Here is a 24,644-nt window from a genome sequence, read left to right on the forward strand (position 1 = left end):
TAACGAAATCTTAAGATTTCTTCTTGGCTGATGAAAGTAAATCACATTACAAACTTGTGAGCAAAGCCTGAACACTTTGAGTCAAGATTTCTAATTTTGAGAGATTTCTTTACCATATTATTATTCATATAACCTTGACCAGAAATGGGATAACACCTTAAAAATCTAAAATTAATGAAATCTTAAGATTTTGTTCTTCACTGATGATAGTAAATAACATTTCAAACTTGTGAGGAGAATCTGAATGCTATGGGTCAATATTGCTAATGTTAAGAGATTGTTGACTATATTATTACTTGCATCCCCTCAACCAGAAGTGGCATAAATGTAATGCTTTCAAGAATGAATGGAATCTTGAGAGTTTTGTTTTCTGAACATTGTCATTCACATTTACAACCTTTGAGAAACATGTACTTTGACAATAAGGTTTGCATATGAAACTACATAGTTTTGAAAAAAAAGTTTCGTCCCCTTCACAGCTGTAATAGCTAGGCTAACTGATCATCATGGAGGGACTGACTGCACAATGTATGACATTGTGCTAGGTCTGTACCTGCCTGGATAGAAACCACAGAAAAAAAAGTAAAAAGTAAAGGTATAATGACTTACCTACACATTCTCGTCTTTCAAAGAAATATTATCTTAGAAACTTCAGCCACTTGGCCTTCAACAGCAAGGACCAGACGACCATTTTGATCAAGTTGTAAAGGGAGGATAACTCATAGGAGATTTTGTCATACCGGGTATTACATATGGTATTTTTTCCTTTAAAACAATGAGAAAAAGAATAGAGTGGTGGGTGAATCAAAGGAACATTAAAGAAATCTTTTTCAACAAGAGAAATCTTTTTCAACAATTTCTACTCTAATATTTCTATATGTAATTAGTTTCTTTTATTTTTTAAGTTAGACTTGATGAAGCACAAACTCTCTCACATCCTGCATCTGCTATGCCTGGAAGCAGTTACATGCACCTCCACCATTAATATAAAAAAATAGTTGCTTTTATCATCATATACACAATAATCAAATGGAGTGATTTTGAATAATTGTTACCACTAAAATCTAACATGATAATGATAGTAATATTTACAAAAAATGACTTTGGGACTTGAGAATACAAATAAAAATACACGCATCAGTTGCCAGAGGGCTGTGAGGTGTTGGGGCTTAGAAATCCCTTGAATAGTACAAATTTAACTGTACCGCTTTCAACTCTTGATGTACATACCCTCTCACATATATTTTGTGAACATCATGGCCTATTGTACAATGTCATGAGTATTTATTCCTAGACATTTACCTGCTGTGTTACTGTGTATGAGAAGAAATATGTCCAACTTTCATAACTCTTGAAAAATAGCATAACGTTATAAGGTTAAAAATGCTACTCAAAAACATTAGAAAATGATAACAAATAAAACCATTATCGCTGCAATGAGGAGTTGCATTAGATATAGTTTGTGACAGAACTTTTAGTTTGAAAGGAATCAATAGATAAAAGACATTTCACAATTATCACAAGTGTATTCTGGACATTTCATAATTATCAATGGATTGGTTTCTGGCTATCGTCCATTAGTTAATGAAACTAATAGAGAGTTTCAAGGTATATTTCATTTGGAGCTTCCGGATGTGTGTCACAAAATCAATAGAGAGATGAACAATATGGCACGTCGGCTTCTGTATTTTTCCGATTACGACACACATGAGTTCATGGTCAGATCTAACTTTTAACGAATCAAAATGAGGTATTGTGACATGTGACAAGGACAGGCCAGGCTCGAACACTATATAAAGGATACCTTCAACATTAGGAGAGGAGAGCGCGGTTTGCAATCGATCGAGTCGAATCCCGATCGTTCTAAGATTCCCCCAGTTAGGGACGAGTCTGGCCGGTCTGATCCTGTCGTGTATTGATAGATGGGCTGAGAGTAAGTAAAACTATGTGAGTATAAAACTAATGTTGCGTTTTCATTATGCGAGTGTGAATGCTGTTAGAGACAACTTGGAGTAAGTGTCGTTAGACCAATCACTCCTTGACGGAGCCGAGCCGCGGCGGACAAGGCGAGTGGCAATGTCATGGCGTTATTGACCACAAGGACCAGGAACGGCAATACATTTAGTAACTGTAATAGGGTCGCTCTGGACGCCCGAAATCAGTTACGACATGGTGGAGTATGCGGGTTTTCTCTTGAAGAAAATGTTTAAGACGATCCCATTCTTTGTTTTTCATATTGTCGTTCCCATCCTTCAATTCCGTCGCCCCACCCAGACTTCCGTTTGACGGTACGGTTTCATTTTGACGTATGGATAGGGTATTCTGGACATGGTGTACTTAGGCTGGTAATGTCTCATACACCAAATTCTGATACATCTCCGTCAGGGGACCGTCTTGCCCCAGCTCGCCTCCTTACTGGTACGATTTTCTCGAATTCCCCCCGAGTTGTCATAACTCAACCGCCCTCCCAACCACCCCCACCACCCCCTCCTCCCCAGGACCCCTCTCCCCCTATTTCTGAACAGAGTTTGGACTTATCGCCCTCTACCAACGAGCTTTTACATCAGTACGCTTGTGTTCTCCCTGACGTTTCCTCATTAAGTTTGTCCTCAGGCCCCGACGCACAAAATCCACCCCCTGACTTCAATATGGGAGATTCGACCTTGATGCCAGAACATTTCACTGGCAGAGACACGATCCATGCTGCGGAATGGCTTGACCGTTTCCTTCATTTTGGAACTTTTAAAAGTGGATTGACGCACAGAAAGTAGAAGTTTTTCCACTATTTTTTAAGGACTCGGCGTATCTCTGGTATAAAGATCTTATACAATCGCTAGGGGAAGATATCATCATTTTCGATGAGGTAGAGAAATTATTCAGGGACAAGTACGTCCACCCAACTGACCGGTGGGCCCTCCTTGAATCTTTCTTGAGTCGTAGGTTATCCCCAACTGAACCTATAGACACGTATTTAGCGGATTTGACCCAAACAGCTAGCCTATTAGGTAAGACTGACATGGACTTGATGGATGCATTTGTTCGGGGACTGGATGACGGTACAAGGCAACACGTGCTAATGAAACAGCCGACGGCTCTGAACGAAGCTGTTTCGTTTGCACGTTTGGCTCGATCCATAATCCCTCAAATTGCAGAAAATACAGGTGTCAAGTTAGCAATCGATACTCTGAAAGACCAGATTGCTACACTCTCGGCAAAGCTCGCATCATCGTCGTCCCATATTAATACCTTCCAGTCACGACAGAATCGATATTCCCAACCCCCAGACAGTCCTCTAGGTATACAACTCGGCCGTGGCAGCCTCCCCGACAGCAGTTCCAGTCACTCTCGTATCCGGACGGACCACACCAGCAGAGACGCCAGCTCCCTCCTCAACGCACACAGTACAACACTGGACGGACCATGGCTCGGGCACGCCCCTGTTACAGATGCGGTGGTGAGTATGATTCCTATCTCCCTGATAGATGTCCCGCACGTAATGTAAGGTGTCATTATTGTCAGAGAGTGGGACATATGCAACGTGTTTGTAATGTCCGGTGGCAGTCAGGAGCTCCCCAAAGCAGATAGCAATTAAATTCACGACCACGCAGGCCACCTTGCCACTGTGCTGAGCATGTTTTTGACCCCACTAATTTGCACTCGCGTGAGTCGCCGGTTACTATTTCACCAAGTTACAGTCGTCCTCAATCTCCTGTTTTGCAAGTCACTTCAAAAAATGACACCAAGCATAGGATTCATGTTGTTTTGGGAGAACAGTTAGTTTCTACACTTGTGGATTCAGGTGCTTCTATTAGTATTTTAAGTCGGGAAGTTTTTTATCACTCGGGTCTGTGGAAAGAAATTCCCATTCAAAAGTCTGATGTGACCTCTCTTCAAGGAATAGGTAAAATTTTTGTACCAGTATTAGGACAAGTTTTACTTCCCATCACTATTGGTGATTTCCAAATGGAACAACGCTTTCAAGTAGTTGCAGAGTTAGCGTCACCAATGTTTTTAGGATTAGATTTTCTGATTCAGAAAGATGCTGTCTTAAATTTCCAATCTTGCACTTTGACGCTGCAAAATGGCTCAACAGTTGTTCCCATTTGGGCAAACAGTGATATCCCACCCCTAGTATCGGATCCCCATTCACAAACGATAGAGCAGGAAACCATCCCGGTTCGAGCACTGCAGGCATTCGCAATTCCCCCTCAGTCTGAAATCATTTTCCCAGTTTTCATGGGTTGCTCCCCGTCTGATCAGGTAGGCATATATGAACCTAACCCAGTCCTGTCGGAAACACATCAGGTTTTAGGTGCTCGTTGTCTTGTTTCGGCAAGTTCAGGGAAAAGCGTGTACCAAATCATTAACACCAACGATTTTGCTGTGGACATTCCAAAAGGTCATGAGGTTGCGCATTTCACTTTGGTACACTGCGATGAAATTACACCTCTACAGTCACATTCCCCCTCCGAATCGGAACCCTCCCTCTCTGTCAGAAATAGACGCGAGATTGAGTGAGTTGAATATTGATTTTTCTTCATCCCACTTGTCACAGGAGCAACAAGCACAAATAGGTAAGCTGATAGCCAGGTATCGCGACTGTTTTGCCATTAATCTCTCAGAAATTGGGTTAAATGATTCAGCGCAACATGATATTGCTACAGGAGATGCCCCACCCGTTAGGCAACGATTTTACCGTACAAATCCTGCTATGCGTGCAGAGATAGATCGTCAAGTTCAGGAGTTAGTAGACTTAGGCATATGTGAACCAGATCATGATAGCCCCTGGGCTTCTCCAGTTGTTATGGTGCCTAAGAAACAGACTAAGGGTTCTACTCCATCATGGCGTCTGGCCATCGACTACAGAGTTGTGAATTCGTGCTCATTGCCGATAGTATTCCCAATGCCGAGATTAGAAGATGTTCTTGATGTTTTGATCAAAACAAAATATTACACAACTATAGATCTGGCAGCGGGATATTGGCAATTAGCGCTGAATGAAGAAAGTAAACCCAAACGTGCATTTGTGACAGCTAGTGGTACCTATCACTTCAATCGTTTGGCCTTTGGTCTTGCCTCTGCCCAAGCAACATTTCAAAGACTAATCTATGACGTTTTCCGCAATCTAAATTGGCGTAAAACAATGTGCTATTTAGATGATGTTTTGTGCTTCTCCTCGGATTTTGAGACATATTAAGCAGATTCAGAAGAAGTATTTTTGTGCCTACGCAACGCAAATTTGAAAGCGAAGCCATCAAAATGCCAATTTGCTAAACTGTCAGTTGCTTACTTGGGACATATTTTTTCAAATAGTGGAGTACAAGTAGACCCTGAAAAAACTAGCGTGATAGCTTCGTTTTCGACGCAAACAACGCCTAAAGACGTTAAATGTTTCCTCGGAATGGTAGGATTTTATCGTCGCTTCATTCAATGTTTCTCCAAAGTAGCAGCTCCTTTACATTCATTGTTGCAAAAGGATACAAAATTTGTTTGGACGGAAGCACAAGAACAGGCATTTCAAACCCTCAAATCTGCTTTGATAAAACCACCCATTTTGGCATTCCCAGATTTTGAAAAACCATTTATCCTATACACAGATGCTAGTGATGACGCTCCAGGGTATTTGCTCGGTCAAAAAGATGCCAGTAAAAGAGACGTGGTAATAGCCTACAGTGGTCGTGCTCTGTCAAAAACAGAGAAAAACTATGGAATTACAGAAAAAGAATGTTTAGCAGTAGTATCAGGTACCAAACATTTCAAGGTATATTTGACACATGCCCCATTTACTGTAGTGACCAGATCACAGAGCTTTACAGTATTTGAAAGACAATAAGGACCGCTCAGCCAGACTGAGCAACTGGTCACTCTTATTGAGTGATTACACTTTCACAGTTCAGTATCGACCAGGCAAAAACTTGGGTAACGCAGATTTCTTGTCCAGATTGCCTTACCCAGAATGCCCACCAGGGTTAGATGACCCACTTTCAGATGTCCCCTATTTGTTTGCTACTGATACGAACAGTACAGACAATGATCTCGCCACGTCCGATGACCACGGCGACCAAATATCGATTGTGACTGCAACAGATGTAACATCAGAGTTGTATGATGCCTTTACAATTGACGACCCTCTTAGTGTAACGTCCGACCCCCTAGGAGATTACTCCATAGCACAGAGGCAATATGACGACCATAAACTACGGGCGTTGATTGATTGCATTAAGTCTCAAACCTTTTCTACTGATGACAAGGCCACACGTACGTTATTGTTACAAAGCCAGGATTTTATCCTTGACAATGACATATTGTACCACTTGTATGCGCCACCCGGTCGGGGCCACAGGAAAGACAGAATCATTCGTCAACTGGTGATACCTCAGTCGTTGGTAAAACATGTTTTACAATCATACCATGACAGCATGTTGGCTGGGCATGTTGGTATTGATCGAACATTCAATGCTATTAGACAGAAGTACTATTGGCATCATATGCTGGAGGACCTAAAACAGTATATTCTGTCATGTACTGCCTGTCAAACAAATAAACGTGACTTTCACATGAGACCTGCCCCATTACAACCAATTGTTTGATCGTGTTCAAGCTGACTTCCTAGGGCCGTTACCACCCACAAAAGCAGGTCATAGGTATGTTTTTTTGTTAACTTGCGCATTTTCCCGATGGAGCGTGGCTATTCCGATTTCCTCGTTGGAGGCTGTTGGAAGTAACCAAGACATTCTACTCAAAATACATTTGTGTTTATGGGATCCCCAGAGTGTTATTGACTGATAATGGCACTTCCTTTACCAACAAACTTTTTACAGCGGTGTGTTCAATATTGGGGATCAAACCATTGAAAACTAGTAGTTACCACCAACAAACCAACGGAGCTTGTGAAAGACTCAATTCGTTTATCGTGCAAACGCTCCGCATGTTTATCAGTGATAACCAGGACAATTGGGATGAGCTTCTCCCTAGTGTGATGTTTGCCTATAACACTAGCCCGGCAACGCAGAGTACTGGGTTTCCCCCCTACTTTCTCCTGTTTGGTCAAGAATGCTCAGTACCCGTTGATGTTGAATTACAATCATTTGAACCCCTGCCACAAACAATTAAGCAACGGCTTGATGTAATTTTACATCATATAGACGTAACTAGAAAATTGGCGCGTACCAATTTACAAGAGGCCCACAACAAAGCGAAATATTACTATGACAGGGAGACCTCAAATCCCATCTTCCAGCTCGGAGATAAGGTATGGCTTCATTCCACGGCACGTGCTGTTGGGAAATGTAAAAAGCTAGGCCAGATATTCCAAGGACCTTTTTACATTGCGGATGAACTGCCACATTTCACCTATAAGTTACGCCGTTGTAATGATCACAAAGTCCTGATAGTTCCAGTCCACGCGAACCGGCTTAAACGGTTGGTCAACCCGAAAGATAGACCAACTAACCCAATCCCAGTTGTTGCTACGGACAACCAAACGAATCCGTCTCAATCTGACAAAAATCATACGGAGATGACCGCCCCGACGCCTCAGACATTAATCCCCAAGCAGGCACAGAATCCCGATTTTGATTTACAGGAGGATGACGTTTTCATAGTAAAACGAATCTTAGCGCATAAAATAGTGAATGGAGAAAAGTACTACAAGATTCACTGGGAAAATTTCACGTTACAGGAGGCTACATGGGAACCCGAATCTAATATCCCTCAAGGATTGATTCGTGGTTACATGATCCAGAAGTCATTAAAAAAGAAGCGCAAACGTTAGAATATATCTCAATATATATTTCGAATAGCGTTTCAAATTAATTGTTATGTTTCGTTTCCTTTTTAGTTCAGACACTGCAGACTTCGTGTTGGAGACGGGCCCCTCTGATATTGATTTTGCATGTGTTTTATTTCAGGTTTAGAATTACATGATGCTATATGCATGGAGCTAGCACATGCTATAGATCGTTATTACATTGTTAGATGATTCAATTGTCACAAGGTTATAGGAAAATACAATCGTGCATATATGTTGAAAATGTGTATTGTTATTGTCAAATATTGTGTTTTGAATACTCCGAATACTCGGATTATTTACAGAGATGTGTTGGTTGACATTGAAGAATACAAATCATGTTCATGGGTTATGGCCGCACCTGTATTTCGCGGGCCACGAGAATACAAATGAGTTACAATATACGAGAAATGACGACTACGGGTCGCATGGTTATATACTACTTCTACGAGATGATTTTGGCCGCACATGTATATCGCAGGCCACTATAAAGCAAGTTCGCTTTGTGTGTATATACGAGAATACAAATGAGTTACAAGATACGTGAAATGACGACTACGGGTCGCATGGTTATACAATACGGTTACAAATACAGTGAAGTGAAATACGATGATGAGAATTGAGATACAGTCATGTGACGTGAAATACAATGACGAGACAATGAATAACGTTGTGATGATACACGATGATACTGTAACAGAAGTTCACTATTGTTGGATGTTGCTTACTCGCACGGTTCCCAGTGTGAGATTATATATTACCTACTTGTGACAATTGTTATCATACTTCTAAGACACAGTCAGTTATTATAAGCGAGGTGAAGATTCGAGATGAATACAGTCAGACAGTTATTAGGTTTCACAAGACATGGAAACCTTTTCTTACGAAACATGAGTGATATATGATATTTAGTTTGAAGTTAATATTTATGTTTATGCACTTATTTCTTTGAATTTTAGAATCCAGAGGCCTCCTCCGACCAGTATGGGTCTTATTCATTGTCATCGCGTTGGTTAGCATCCAGAATCGGGTTAATTCCGTGCATACGGAACTCCGACTTCCATGGGGAGTTGTCTTCGTACATATGTCACTAATCGACATTTCCCAGAATAAATGGATTCATATCTTTCAATATAAATTGCCTGATTTAGATGGAATGGGCAATAGATCAAGATATCGAGACTTTTGTGCCACATATACTTTGGCTTGTTATACCGTTTCGGCGGTAGATGGATATATAGAACAGGCCGAACGAGAGTTGTTCGCGTATTGGACAAATGTCCATAAAGACATTAACATATTAATTCCCCATATTAACATTTTTCACAAGGATTCCCGCACTAAACGAGCGATACTTCCTTTTATTGGATCAATAAGTCAATTGGATCAATACGACTGGCGCAGTATGTTAAACAATTGTCGTTGCATGCTGCTAATACTTCTCGTGCTTTTCAAGTCCAAGTTCGTCAGATGTCGTCATTTATGCCTAAAACAAATAAACGCATTTCATCCGCTCGCGGGTATTGAAACAAACCATAAAGATATTAAACTAGTCACTGAACAAATACAAGATGTGGAGAGATTTATTTTTATTACGATGAAAATCTTGTTAGATCGCCTCACGTTCCTAACTACAATTAGACAAGAAATTGATGAAATGTATTTAGGCATTCAACAGTTAGTTAATCAACGATAGAGTCCATCTTTACTCCCAGTTTCGGAAGTAAAGAAAGCCTTAAAAATGATTCAAAAACGCCTCAATGCAGAATACCCGTTGTTTCACGTTGCATATAAGGATACAGGTTATTATTATCGGGAACGCACTGTTCACTGTTCTCGGAATTCAAATTCAATTTTAATTTCGCTTATTGTTCCTATCCAGACTCATTCTACTCTCATTGATGTATATCGAATAAATTCTTTTGGTTTACCACTTAATCAATCAAGTACGCATGTCACTCAGGTTATAATTTACCAGATTATCTTGCTGTTTCGGAGGCTAAAGATCAGTATATTGAATTTTCGGCTAGGGATTTTCAAACATGTTATGGTGAACACGAAAAACACTATCCAATTTTTCATAGTCCGAAACCAAAAACATCGCTCACATGCGCACTTGCTTTATTTACTAAAGACACACAAGAAATTAAATCCTTGTGTGATACAAAATTCCGATTAAATGGGCTACGTTCAATGGCTCTCGAAATTGAACCAGGCACAATTCTTTTAACTGGCATAAAAACCATAATACTAACGTGCAAGGGTCGCATTGAGAAGCGTCCAGCTTGTCAGATTTGTATATTTAAAATTCCTTGTTACTGTGCGTTGAATTCGACATAGACATGAGAATTCATAAATGTGAGAAAAAGACAACTGCTTCAAAATTATACCCACCTAATCTTTTACTTTTATCGGAATTTTTTAATGCATCCATCTTAAAAAACATTGATAGTTTACAGCCCCTTCTTAAGGATTCCGCTTTTAAGATCCCACATTTATTAATTGATGATAAAGTTTTCGATGAAATTCGTAGAGAGGACACAGAAGTTGATTTACGCCTTATTTCTCAACGTATGAAAAAGGCACAGGTCATTTCGGATAATTTAATTGATGGTAATTGGATGGATTCCCTTCCACCTTACGCTTTAGGTGGGAATTTAACCAACCTATATCACTTAACGGCAAGTATAGCCCTATTTCTCTTAATAATCGTTCTTTAAACGGCTTAAAGTTCGACGCTAATTTTTGCATTGACCTTACTTACGACAGGCTCCCCAACTGACGGTTCGACAATTTGGAAAACACATCAAACTACACCCTATCCAAATTATCCGCCTCCTGCATCCATGTCGTTGATTAAATCCACTATTTCCATGGATGTTTTTCTGATCATATCGACAGTATTTCTAGTATTTATTTTACTTTTATGAAGAATAAAAAAAGTCAATCGACCGGTTACGTCACTGGTTTTACATTTGACAAATTCCTTTGCTTGTCATGAAATTGTGGTCTCACAATTCTATCTTTGTCCCCGAGACCTCACGTTAACGGCAGGAAATCATTTAACTAATTTTCGTATTGAGCGGGTATTTCTTATTTCTTATTAACACAATCTATATACATTTCGGAAACAAATTATATAAGTTGGCTAATGGTGTTTCGTTTAAAACGATTCCTTCCTTCGACGAGTTTTTTTTTATGGTACTTCAACATTGTGGAGTCGCTTTTCCATTACCTCTGACATGATTCTTATATTAATTGCCATCTGCCATGAGACGATGACGATGATGATTCCCTTATCTAGATAGGTTATTCTTGCCCGTAATATTTCATATTGTAATGGCTTTGTTTTAACTATTTTACGGACCAGTTATTTGTGAGTGTTATAAACGATTGTCAGTAGGGTACAGTGAGAAGATCAGACTATAAGATGGTTACGAATTTGAAATATGTTTTCATATTAGTTATCCCCCTTTACAGATACTGAATTACAAGGAGAAAAGTTTATTTCTACTTATTGCATCTCTTTACTGTGACAATATTGAATGAATTACTTTTCTGTAGAGACAAGACCTGTATTTGGAATTGGGTTCTCTCATATGATGTTCATCTGATAGTCACTTGGTGACATTACGTTACATTATTCTACTATTGTGTATCTTCTATATTACTTTCTAGGTTCAATTACTATCGGTGTTTCAATGTGTGCTCTCAGTCCATCCCATAATAATTATATATGTTGTACGTTTTGGTGTTAAATAACTACAAAACATTTGCTGAATGTGGTTGGTTAGAATTTTATGATAGTTTATCCGACTGTAGTGTTCAAGCAGTCCATGGGTTTTGCGATTTGTTCGTGCTTATAAATGTCTCTTTATGATTGATTATATAACCGCTACACAAGTGAACCTGTAACGAATAATCCAGAAATTCAATTCCTGCCGTTATGATCCTCATATGCAAATATGCATATGCCAGAAGACTATTATTGTTTATATAGTCTTATTTTTACAGGCAGAAGTCTGAGCTGCTGCTGTCACATCTTTATATGTTTCATATTTCTATAGTTGGTATGGTATTATTCACTTGTTGTTCGTGAATTACCAGAATTTTAAGTGTTGTAGATGATGGCCGTACCCCATTCTATAAAGCGGTGAGTCAAGAACTTCCCCCGCTGTCGTCTGGTCCACGCCAAATAAATAATCTGGCTTCTGGCTCCACGCTTGCTGTCGAGGATGAACGCTGTCCTATAACCTCTGCCGCTAAACACAGACCGCAAGCAACAGAGGTTATCCATATCTGTCAGCACCCCCGACGTCTACATCTACAGGTGCTCACGACCCCCGCATACACGCTGTGACTCTATCGGCATACAACATCTTTAGGGAGCAACCAGTCAACACTCAAGCAGTGTCAAGAAAGGTCGACCTCTCGCTTTGCCACCCCAGCCGAGGACCAGACTGTGTGCATAGGCCGTGCGTTTTCCAGGATTCCAGGACGTTGGACAGAGTTCCGCCAATTGACTTTTCAAAACCAGAAAGGAGCCAGTGAATTCGATTGGGACCAGCGACAAATGAACTTTCGTGAATGGTGATGCCATATTGTGGCCATGTGCAGTGACATTTGACATTTATGCATCGCTATTAATTAATTCTACATGGTATTTGAATAATATTTCGTGGTGATTATGCTTTGTGGTTATACGAAGTAACATAGGATCATTTCTCTTATTCTTTACCAGGTATATACATTTTGACTGTAAGGGTATTCGCTGTTTTCCAAATCTTTATAAAATTTGGAAATTGATTACGATTTAATATATGGAATGATCGATCCTGTTTTACTTCCATTGTGTTTATTGTGATTGTATTTTACATCTCAGACCTGAACTCATGCTTAGGTCTTCCGAGCTGTGGGCAGCTCTTGTCCACAGGCGGAGGATGTTATAAGGTTAAAAATGCTACTCAAAAACATTAGAAAATGATAACAAATAAAACCATTATAGCTGCAATGAGGAGTTGCATTGGATATAGTTTGTGACAGAACTTTTAGTTTGAAAGGAATCAATAGATAAAAGAGATTTCACATTTATCACAAGTGTATTCTGGACATTTCATAATTATCATTGGATTGGTTTCTGGCTATCGTCCATTAGTTAATGAAACAAATAGAGAGTTTCAAGGTATATTTCATTTGGAGCTTCCGGATGCGTGTCACAAAATCAATAGAGAGATGAGCAATATGGCACGTCGGCTTCTGTATTTTTCCGATTACGACACACATGAGTTCATGGTCAGATCTAACTTTTAACGAATCAAAATGAGGTATTGTGACATGTGACAAGGACAGGCCAGGCCAGGCTCGAACACTATATAAAGGATACCTTCAACATTAGGAGAGTAGAGCGCGGTTTGTAATCGATCGAGTCGAATCCCGATCGTTCTAAGATTCCCCCAGTTAGGGACGAGTCTGGCCGGTCTGATCCTGTCGTGTTTTGATAGATGGGCTGAGAGTAAGTAAAACTATGTGAGTATAAAACTAGTGTTGCGTTTCTTTATTATGCGAGTGTGAATGCTGTTAGAGACAACTAGGAGTAAGTGTCGTTAGTGTCAATCTCACCTTGACGGAGCCGAGCCGCGGCGGACAAGGCGAGTTGCAATGTCATCGCGTTATTGACCACAAGGACCAGGAACGGCAATACATTTAGTAACTGTAATAGGGTCGCTCTGGACGCCCGAAATCAGTTACGACAATAACACAAACATCCTAGGAACTTGAATTATTACGCTTGTATTCCCACCAATGAGTGGCATAACATCATTTTATTTCCATTTGGCTTTTGCTATTTTGTAGGAAACACTGTGTTCAGAAGTGGCCAAGATAGCTATTTAACAGAACATTTACTCTGTTTACTCGATTATTTACAGACCGCCGTCATATAGCTGGAATATTGCTGAGTGCGGCGTTAAACAACAAACCAACCAACCAATCTTACAATCACCATTCGATGTGAACTAAACAAATGACGTGAAGTCATCATTAAATAAAAGACTTGGCTTTTATTGTCGCAATTGAAAAAAAGAAGAAATGAAAAAAAGAACTATTTCTTATTGCTAAATAATCTCACGGTGACTGTATGAAAAGGAGCGAGGGTCCACTTCACAATGGTTTCAAGTTTATTGAATACCCTCGTTTGTGTATATTCAAGGCGGGTTGTCCCATCCTCCTTCATCAATAACCTTCGCCACGCTCGTTAAACACAAGGAGCGTACGACGCACCACGCCAGGAGCGTGACCTTTAACCCCTCCCGTTTCTCTTCTCTGTGTGTGTGTGTGTGTGTGTCGTGTGTGTGTGTGTCTCTCTCTCTCTTTATTTCATTTCTGATAGGTTAAGTTATCTCACTAGCAAGGGTAATAAATGCTCATATAGCCATGGATGTAATATGATACCTTGTAGGCAGTTAAATATTGTTATCATACTTACCCATTCTCTTTGTAAATTCGTCATACATCAGCCCCTTTGGTCGGTCACTGAAATTGTCCCCATACTTCACAAACGCCTCTTTGAGCGTTTCATGGCCATTGAAGACAATGACGAGCTTGTTGCCAAAATAAAGGCTGAATACATCGCCATACTGTTTCCTTAACGTCTGGAAGATGTGTCTGACATCACCCCCCGACAAGGAGAGGAGATTGCCGATCAGCGGCAGTGTCGGGGGACCTGGGGGTATGTGGTGCGGTTTCCGCGTTCCGAGCCACAGGCCGAGTATACTTACAGCAGCAACCAGAAGCCAGGTCGGGCTCACACAAACACAGTCGCATACTGACATTGCGGTGTCGGAATATGCACTAATGCACTACAGATGGTAACGTAAAACTGCAATCCCATACATACGCTGCAGTACCATGGCCTGGATCAGCATCCTGTTTTTTTCCAACTAATTAAATGAAAAACTTCCGGAAAGGGTTTTGTCAAAACATGCAATGAAGAACTAATGGAAACGAATAATGATTCCCTTAAATAAACTCTTCTTCTTAACACTTCTTTTCAATTGAAAATAGGAAACAAGTATATGTCACGTTCACATCGCAGGTTTAAGATGTATTTGTTAATTTATAAGTTGATGCCCTACCATAGTAAGACAATGTGATGAAAAACGAATATAAAAACTAATATCCACACTGACGCTTGACTGTATTAATGTATAGTAACAGATGAATATGAAAGTGTCGAACCTGCCGATCGTGGTGTAGAACCATACCACTTTAATCTTGATCGTCCCCAAAATGATACTGACATAGAATATAATATGGCAGCAATCGGCCTTTCCGTGTTTTGCAAAGATTAAGTGAGTGAGTGAGTGAGTGAGTATGGTTTTACGCCGCTTTTAGCAATATTCAAGCAATATCACTGCGGGGGCCACCAGAAATGGGCTTCACACATTGTACCCATATCGGGAATCGAACCCGGGTCTTCGGCATGACGAGCGAACGCTTTAACCACTAGGCTACCCGACCGCCCCCAGAGATTTAGTGATATTACAAAACCAGGCGTATCAAATAATGTTACTGAAGATATTTGTTCTTCAAATTCAAACACTCAATAAAATATTTACGTCGAAACAACTCGAGCTCGCTTAGTATGCTCCCTCTCTCTCCGTGTGTGTGTGTGTACACACACACACACACACACACACACACACATATACAGAATAACAGTTACATGAAGACACGAGACTGTACATACAAAATATCACACATTCTTCAGCAACCCATTCTTGCAGTAAAAGGCGACTGTGCTTGTCGTTAGAAACGACAAGCGGGATCGGGTGATCAAGCTCGCTGACTTGTTGACTAGTTGATGCATGTCATCATATCCCAATTGCGTGGATCGATGCTCATGATGTCAATCACTGGATTGTGTGGTCCAGACTGGATTATTTACAAACCGCCGTCATATAGCTTGAATATTCTGATTGCGGCGTTAAACAACATTCAGAAAAACTACAAAATATCAGCGAGTTATCGTGGAGCTCCTCGTGGAGTCGTGCGATGGCTTGCTGATACTTTGTATTCACTGTCGAGTGCCAATCATGTAACTGTTTTGTCCAAAAGCTGACGAACATCCGCACGAGGGCCAAAAATGTTTCATAATCAGATCATGAATGTCGGTACCTCTTTGTGTCAGCATTGTTCTACTTTGTATAACTACAACGAACGCAATCAAAATGTTGTTATTTCTCCTGTCTTTGTTTGATGTTGTTACATTGTTTTTTGTGATGGTGGCCATGTTATCCGCCAAACCCGTCATCTTTCTGTGAAAAACAAATCAGCGATACCCCAAATGTTTGGTGATATTTTAGATACAACATATGTGATATTTGAGATATTTTAAAGTGTGCCAATTATCGCCATATAAACATCAAAGAAACTTTTGCCGGGTATTGGATAATTCACTGTGCAGAATTTCCAACAGTCAAATTGTCAACTGTGACGTAATCTGCCAGCGCTATAATGTCATCAGGCAGAATCTTTGCATAATATTATTCACTTCAACTGCCTGTGTTTTCTTATCCGATTGGAAACCTTGTATACACAGAGAAAAAAGTTAAGCACACCGCTATTTCTGAACCATGACAAATGGCAAAAATCATGGCATGGGATGACTGACCACAGGAGCTGGGCGGTACCAATGTCATCGGATAGAACAAACATTTGACAACAAATAAAGAAGATATTGGTGAGATGTGATTGAAATTTACTGACAAAAAACATCATGGTAACACTGTTACTGTTTTTGACCTTAGACAATGCCTAAAAAAAGTATGGGGCTGCAGGATTATGTAAACGAGTTACGTTTGATGTTTCGTGTGAAATGTTCCTTACAGTCTCCACTTGACATGGCTAGTGAAACAGATCAGTAGCGGGTTGTAACCGCCACAGGCCCGGATGAGGCATTCCACCCTAAGTCTCATGCCTCCAGTCAGACGTTGGATCTGTTGATAGGTCAACAACAACCACCCCTGCTTCCAATTGGAGTAAAACTTGTACAGGAGGATCTCTCGCCTGTATGCGCCGCCCCAGAATATCTCAAACATGTTCAAGGGGGTTCAAATCTGGGCTCATTGCTGGCCAGGGTAGAGTCGTTATTTCATTGGCCCTCATGTAATCCACGACTGCATGCGAACGAAGGGGCCTGGCATTGTCACCCATGTACTGAGGTCGAGTAGCAAGAGGGTGAATGTCAAAATGAGGAACGACGACTGGCCTCAAAACGTCCCGGATGTGCTGAGCCCCCGTTGAGTAGCCCTTAACATGCAATCATTTTAGACACCCCCCCCCAAACTATTACTGAGCCCCCGCCGTATGTAACTGTCGGTTTAATGTTCCTGTGGGTGTAGGCCGTGTTCCGGTGCCTCCAAACTCTCGTTCTTCCATCAGTGACGTGGAGCAGAAAGCGACTTTCGTCTGACCAATGGATCCGTCTCCAAGTTCTCAGATTCAAGTTCCGTCGCGCAACGAGCAGCTTTGTGGTGATCTCGCAACAAGGGACGCTTAATGACTCGTCTAGCCCTCAGTCCTGCTGCTTTTAGCCGGTTCCTGATGGTTCTGGTGCTGAAACGTCAATTGTGCCGGCAACCACAGCTGTTTCAGACGAGTACTTGTTAAAAAGGGTTCTCGGCGTATGAGACGAAGGTCCCTGTCTTCGCTATGTGTCGTCACAGGAGGTCTTCCGGGTCTGGGACGGTCCTGTACATCACCGGTCTGAGCATGTTTCTCGACTAAACGGCTTACGACCCTGTGATGATACCCCAAATTCCGACCAATGGCATTACAAGACATTCCTGCGTTATGCATGCCGATTATTTGCCATTTTGTGACGTTTGATAATCGCCTTCGTGCCATGGTCACACAATGTCATGGAATAACTTTAAAATCAAGCAGAAGAAAACAATTGTAACGTTTGGATATACTGCTTTCAGAGATACTCGAGGATAGCATGTTGCACGCGCATACCATCCATGGCATGTGAGCTTTCATCACGCATGGCTGATTACATCATCTCGAGAAAACATAATACTTCCTGTAAGTATGTCTGTTTTGACTGTTACAAATATTGGGACCAAACAATAATGAAATATATTAGGGTGTGCTTAACTTTTGTGTTTGTATATATATATATATATATATATATATATATATATATATATATATATATATATATGTATGTATGTATGTATGTATGTATGTATGTATGTATGTATGTATGTATGTATGTATGTATGTATATATATATATATATATATATATATATATATATATATATATTCGCGGGCAACAAATTTCGTTTGTGAGTAATGCAAAATGACATATTACAAATGGGATCTGTTGAATTTTCAAAGGACACTTTGTCAAACTTGGATGCTTTATCACAGATCTTGGCTTTATTAGGTGAGATGTGTAATGAGTATAATTATTAGACAGGTTACAAATCGTTATCACTTCCAGTGTCAGTAGACAAACACAAATACAACTGATTATTACTCTTGCATGGCATGTATTACGCAGAGATGGTTAGGTGCTATTTCTTGGAGTGGCGATTATTTTGAAAGGCCGTGGCATCCGGGTTATACCCAGAATTCCTTCAAGATCTGGTGGAGGTTCCCCTTCCGGAAGCCGGAATTTGAACGTCTTCAGCAGTGACGACAGAAACAGAAACAGTTCCATCCGGGCTAGTGACTCACCAAGGCATATTCTTCTTCCTAAAGAAAAAGACACGAAGCCAGTGATGTTTATATGATTTCAGTATCATGATTTGTGGTCATTACCAAGATTGTCTTGCCAGTATTATTCCGAAACATAATTTCTACAAAAGTGAACGATCAAGTGGATTATTCTCATGACATTCGCGAGCAAATGGATGTTCCTAAGATTGACTTGCCGACATTGTTGACTCGAATTAAATGATATCACGCAAACATATACCCTAAGACATAATATACGGACTATACCAGACCTTTTTTAGCCCCTGTATTCCGAGCGCCAGGCATTGAGGGGTAAAAAAGGGACCCGTTTTAATCTGATGGTAAGGATCACACGACCCAGTGACCTTTCGCAGACGCTCTATCCACTACGCCCCGAAGGCGGTCTTTGTGACTTCAGTAACAACTGGGGGCATGTGTGAGGGGCACGTGGGACATCTTTAAAGCATGCCAGAGACCTATATTGACAATGTTGGCCCATCAACTAACGATGACGTCATGATCGTTTGCGACATCCATCGACCAAACTTACTACATCACATATCATTACCCACTTATAATTTTACATATTGGCAGAGACCCTGCACACGTCTCTTACCCATGAAGAAGGGGATGACTGCATCATCTCGTCGGACACTTCCGCTCTCGTCTAGGAACCTCTCCGGTCTGAATGTTTCAGGATTCCCCCACACATCGGGGTCGGACAGGACGGAGCTGATGTTCGGAAGCAGCATGGTGTTCTCGGGAATGGTGAATCCCCTGAATTGTGTGGTCTGGGGAGGCGCGTGGGGCACCGAGAATGGGACAACATCAGCGAGCCTCTGCACCTCCATGATGAGAGCTTCCATGAAGGGAAGGCAACGCCTGTCACTCATTGAGGGCTGGTGCTCTTTCTCAAAGACCCGGTCCAGCTCTAGTTGGGCCTTCTCCTGGATGTCTGGGTGCAGGATCAGGTACAGGAGAGCCCACCGCAGTGTCGTTGCGGTCGTCTCCGTTCCAGCCACGAAAAACTCGACGATGATACATACCAACATCTCATCTGAAACAAGTTAAATATTAGTGGCAAACCTATTAATAACATTTTTAATGACATTTTTGTAAACTTAACTCACCTACCTAATAAGATTATTTTGTCTAAAAGTAAAATGATGTCAAAATATTTTCCAACCCTTTGACACTCGATAAGCAGTATGTATACGACTGAGCCACATGTGCCCAGACGAGCAGGATGAAACAGCTAAACACACTAAATGCCTTAATATCCACAAAGTATAACTCTTAGCCATAAAACGTTATTAGATCAATTCATTACACAGTTAACTAAAATGTATTATGAAAAGAGCTTGACTTACCGCTAAATGTCGTGTTTTCCGCATTATCAGTTTGCTGTTTGTCGATTTCCTTGAGATAAGCATTAACAAAGTCGTCCTCTTGTTGAAGTATTGGGTCCGTCTTGTGTAGCGCTATCTGTTTCCGAATGAAACCCCGTATTATTTTGTCGCTGGGACCCAATGTCCCCAATTTCAGAGGATCTCCAGGACAATACTTGAAGATGGGAAAGAAGTGACCCAGAGACGTTCCGCCCACTACCTTCATATTCTCATTTATTGTGTCCATGTAACATCGGAATTCGGGGTCGTCATGTTCAAACCTTTTCCCGAAGGTCAGGGACGATATAATGTTGCAAACGCTTGTGTTGATGATGCTGCTGATGTCGAAGGAAGCAGGATGAGACAGTATGAGGTCGAGGCAAGACATCACTTCTTCTTGTATCTGTGTTTCCATGACATTCTTACCAAGGCCAAGGTCACGCAAAACGGAGAGGGAAAATCTTCTTTGTTCTTTCCACAACTGACCGCTTGAGTTCACGACGCCTGGGTTTAAAAGAACAGACATTATTTACTACCTGTAGTAGAACAGTACCCATTGCCTACCTGGGGATGTATGAAATACACATTCTTCTGAAACAAAAGTTGTTCTTCGGAGATTTATGTCAAAGAAATAAGAACTAAATGTTTCCTTTTAGAATTTATGTGAAACGTGACAGGAATGTTAAAACTGTTATGGCGGCCACATGAGAAAATAAGAGTGCTCTGAGAGCACAACATCCCCCGCATGAACTTTTTTAACGAGTTTACATTTTCTTTGTATTTTATGAAAGAAAAACAGTAGATGGCACTGCATTTGAAACAAATTGTGCAGAACATTTTCTTGGGAGTAATCCAGTCTGAATGCTAATGCCATAAGGGTGTAGCTCACCCACAAAAGCCTTATACAAGGAAACTAACTATAGTTAGATATTGTGACATTTTCACAACAGAGACTAAATGGCATTGTTTTATAATGGTTGTTACCTGGGGCAAAAGTTGTACCTGTATCAGTTGACAAAATTGAGGATCATAAACCACGGTAGTAACTCAAATTTATAACGACTGCGATATGTGTATCAGTAACACATGTTGTGTGTAGAGCGGCATGTGTTTAGAGCTAAAACAGTACCCTCTCTCACAGTTGTGCAAATCGAGCTTCATAAACCAAGGGCAGTAACTCTCTCAACATGAAAAGAAATGAAACGTGACTGTGATATGGATATATTAAACATGTGCCCATTTAAACTGTAGGAGGAGTTGATTTCACAAGCTAAGTACCCTCTCTCACAATTAGGCAAATGAAGCTCCGTAAAACAGGGGCAGTAACTCTGTCAAACTTTGTCGAAATGAAACGGGACTGCGATATGCGTAAAATCATCATGTCGACATCTTGTGTGTAGAGCATCAGGGATATTCTCTGGAAACTGGACGAGGAGTAGATTTCATGAAGCTCCGTAAAACAGGAGCAGTAACTGTGTTAATAATAGTCGAAATGAAACGGGACTGCGATATGCGTATCATCAACATGTCGACATCTTGTGTGTAGAGTTTCAGGGATATTCTCTGGAAACTGTAGGAGGAATTGATTTCACAAGCTTAGTACCCTCTGTGGGACGGACAGACGGACAGACAGACAGACGGACGGACTGCGCCACGACATAATCCCCCTTCGGCCATTCTGGTCCGGCGGGGGATAAAAAGCCACACACTGCTTGGAGAACTTGGGAAGCAACAGATAGTATTTGAAAAAAACACATTACAGGTCACTGGCCATTTACCACTTGTCGCAGGCAGGCAGAGATGCAGCTTGTACGATTTGTTTCATCCATATGTGTGATTATCAGGCTGGGCGTTACTAACAACTAGAATTTACTTTTACAACATTCCTGACATGTTTCTTGGCGGATTCATAAGCCATCTACCAATCACATAAAATGTATTATTTATTCGATAGAATATGCTTCATATGTTCTAAATGGCAAAAACTGTCGGAAACTATGACATTGATTTGATTTTGATTTGTTTGTTGCTTAATCCTGCACTTAACAATATTCCTTGACGTCAGTCTGTAGATAATCTGTGATAGATATTACGAACACCGATGGGCGACACGCAATCACCCAACTGAAATCACCGAAGTTGTTGCTGAGGACCAATTCTAAGCCCGAATATCCACCTGAGATCGTGGGTTTGACAACTGTGTTATACATCTACGTGCCTTCAGTATTATCAAACTGACGTTACATGGTGTAACTTTACAATGATTTCAAAGCAGCATAAAAATTTGGCTACTATCGTATCGACTGTATACATCGTTCATGGCGCAGCACATATACCCCCCACCCCCACCTCTCTCTCTCTCTCTCTCTCGCCGTAATCATCACCTTGACCTCCTATGTGGATCCTTGCAAGCCCTGGTAATGAATATAAGATTTCACTTAACCAATGAGATAAAGTTGCATCGTTGTTTCATATCCATACACGAGTTGCTTTTTATCGGCTTTGGAGAGTATCTAAGTTATATCACGGCATGTCAGTATGGTGTGGTGTTAAAGAACGGAATGTTGCATGCCTAAGAGGTTTACCACTTCGATGGAACCCAGGAGTGCGGGTATTGTGCTGAAAGACGAAGAAACATAATCAGGGCCATTCGGGATTCAAACACACGATCTCACATGTTTCTGGCACGCCTGTTAGGAATACAACACTGTACAGCAAGTTGACTATATCTGGCTCTAATATTATCCCGAACGCAGTGTCTACAAGACTGTGTTGACGATTGTAGACTTGGTAAGTGTTTGGAGAGTGTAGGTGGATGACAGAGTTGCTTCCCTTTGCATATCGATTTACTGTGGATGGATTCTTATTACTGACAGTTGTCCGCAGACTCAACGAGAGAAAACGAATCACCATTGTCAATTTTTGGTTCATCGTGGGATACGTAAATCCAGTAATTCATATGGTCTGCCTCAGGTAACTGAAATGTAACAAATATACGTGTGTTGCTCATAATGATCACGAGGTTACAGCTCAAGATGAGAAGTTTTGTTTTGTTTGTTTGTTGTTCCAGCTATATGATGACGGTCTGTAAATAATCGAGTCTGGACCAGACAATCCAGTGAATGACATCATTAGCATCGATCCACGCAATTGGGATCGATGACATGCATCAACCAAGTCAGCGAGTCTGACCACCCGATCCTGTAAGTCGCCTCTTACGACAAGCATAGTCGCCTTTAACGACAGGCATGGGTTGCTTAAGACATATTATACCCCGGATCTTCACGGGTCAGATGAGAAGTAGTCCTAAGGATATTGATTACAGCATTTACACGTGAATAAGGAGAGGTTAAAAGTAATGTCAACCTTGGGAGCGAACGGTCAATGTTAAATGAAACGAAAGGATCACGTCGGACCCGCCCATTGTTACACGCTGGTCGTATCATAATGTTTCTGGTATAAGTCGAACAAATGAAACATGTACATTTTTTATATTCATTTTTTCTATAATGGCTGTAGTTGTTGACAATATTACTAAAATACTGCCGGTGTGACTTTAAATTATAACTCAATATTACCAAGTTTTACAACAAAGGGCGCGGTCCTCCTTGTGTGATAATACGTTTGTGTCACAAAGCTACCTAATTCACATATGGAATTGATTTAAAGCACACAAAACTTAGTAATAATCATGGACAAACCTTGTAATTCCCGAGGGGATATATAAATAGTTTAGAAAGTACTTGATATAAAAATCAGAAAAAAGAAAGCTTTTATTTAGTCTTGATTTTAACAAGACATAGAATAATGTTTCGGGTTCCTTCTCGCAATTAACCCATTTGAATATAACGAATTGTTTTTAAGGACGGTATTCCATAATCTGATTTTTTCTTTAACATCCTTGGTATTACTTACTTACCCATTCTCTTTGTATATTCGTCATACATCAGCCCCCTTGGTCGGTCACTGAAATTGTCCCCATACTTCACAAACGCCTCTTTCAGTGTTTCATGGCCATTGAAGACAATGACGAGCTTGTTGCCAAAATAAAGGCTGAATACATCGCCATACTGTTTCCTTAACTTCTGGAAGATGTGTCTGACATCACCCCCCGACAAGGAGAGGAGATTGCCGATCAGCGGCAGTGTCGGGGGACCTGGGGGTATGTGATGCGGTTTCCGCGTTCCGAGCCACAGGCCGAGTATACTTACAGCAGCAACCAGAAGCCAGGTCGGGCTCACACAAACAACACAGTCGCTTATTGACATTGCAATGTGTAGAGTTCCGCTAAGTATGCACTACATGGGGTTGTGCACAGCTACAACTGCAAGTATATGTAAATACTGCGGTAGCTGGGCTTATATTCGTTAGTAACATGTCACACTTCCGGGCTGGGGTTTGTAAAAAAATGTACCAGAAAACTATAGGAAACGAAAACTGATTAACGGTAAAGCGGTCGTAAAAGCGCAAATCCAATTTGCCTGAACGCTTGAGTGGATATGGTAATGGTTTTTTAGACAGCCAGTTGTTAGACAGTGGATTAGAAGATTAATTTGGGCAATACTCACATCTATAATGAAACAGTCCTACTTATCCTTATCTCCAGTATTAATACGGTTACAGATTTGTGTTTGTTCAGTATTTGTAACAGTATTGTAATCTAGTATGAGATTTGGTTGATGTTCCTGACAGTTTTTGCACACTGAACACCTCCCTTTGTCA

General features: G+C 40.8%; 2 protein-coding genes and 2 pseudogenes across 2 annotated transcripts in view; 2 read left to right on the plus strand and 2 right to left on the minus strand.

Moving 5' to 3' along the window:
* The window catches only part of LOC139474366 (cytochrome P450 2C25-like), a 32,462-nt gene extending 17,762 nt beyond the window's left edge, over window positions 1–14,700 (minus strand). The window contains exon 1 of the mRNA XM_071257352.1: window positions 14,274–14,700. Coding sequence (XP_071113453.1) covers window positions 14,274–14,619 — 346 coding nt within the window. The 5' untranslated portion in view covers window positions 14,620–14,700. The remainder of the gene's footprint in view (window positions 1–14,273) is intronic.
* Window positions 1,843–13,210, plus strand: LOC139474367 (uncharacterized; annotated as a pseudogene).
* On the plus strand, window positions 4,843–11,810 carry LOC139473987 (uncharacterized; annotated as a pseudogene).
* A 3,427-nt stretch (window positions 14,701–18,127) lies between the features above and the next one.
* LOC139474360 (cytochrome P450 2J4-like) lies at window positions 18,128–24,300 on the minus strand. The gene is made up of 4 exons (XM_071257346.1): window positions 23,842–24,300; window positions 19,905–20,426; window positions 19,151–19,591; window positions 18,128–18,552 (listed from the first exon to the last, which is right to left on the minus strand). Exons 1-4 carry the CDS (start codon window positions 24,188–24,190, stop codon window positions 18,365–18,367), a joined length of 1,500 nt encoding a protein of 499 aa, XP_071113447.1. The 5' UTR covers window positions 24,191–24,300; the 3' UTR covers window positions 18,128–18,364.
* Between the last annotated feature and the right edge of the window lie 344 nt (window positions 24,301–24,644).

Source organism: Haliotis cracherodii, unplaced genomic scaffold (assembly GCF_022045235.1).
Source record: "Haliotis cracherodii isolate W230 unplaced genomic scaffold, xgHalCrac1.p SCAF_3, whole genome shotgun sequence".
Classification (NCBI taxonomy): Eukaryota; Metazoa; Mollusca; class Gastropoda; order Lepetellida; family Haliotidae; genus Haliotis; species Haliotis cracherodii.

Excerpts from the sequence above, each read along its gene's own strand:
- LOC139474360 (XM_071257346.1), bottom strand. The coding sequence starts at position 24,190 with ATGTCAATAAGCGACTGTGTTGTTTGTGTGAGCCCGACCTGGCTTCTG. Across the intron at positions 19,592-19,904 it reads GGAAAACACGACATTTAGCG|ATGAGATGTTGGTATGTATC; the intron begins GTAAGTCAAGCT and ends AACTTGTTTCAG. Across the intron at positions 18,553-19,150 it reads AGTCATCCCCTTCTTCATGG|GAAGAAGAATATGCCTTGGT; the intron begins GTAAGAGACGTG and ends CTTTTTCTTTAG.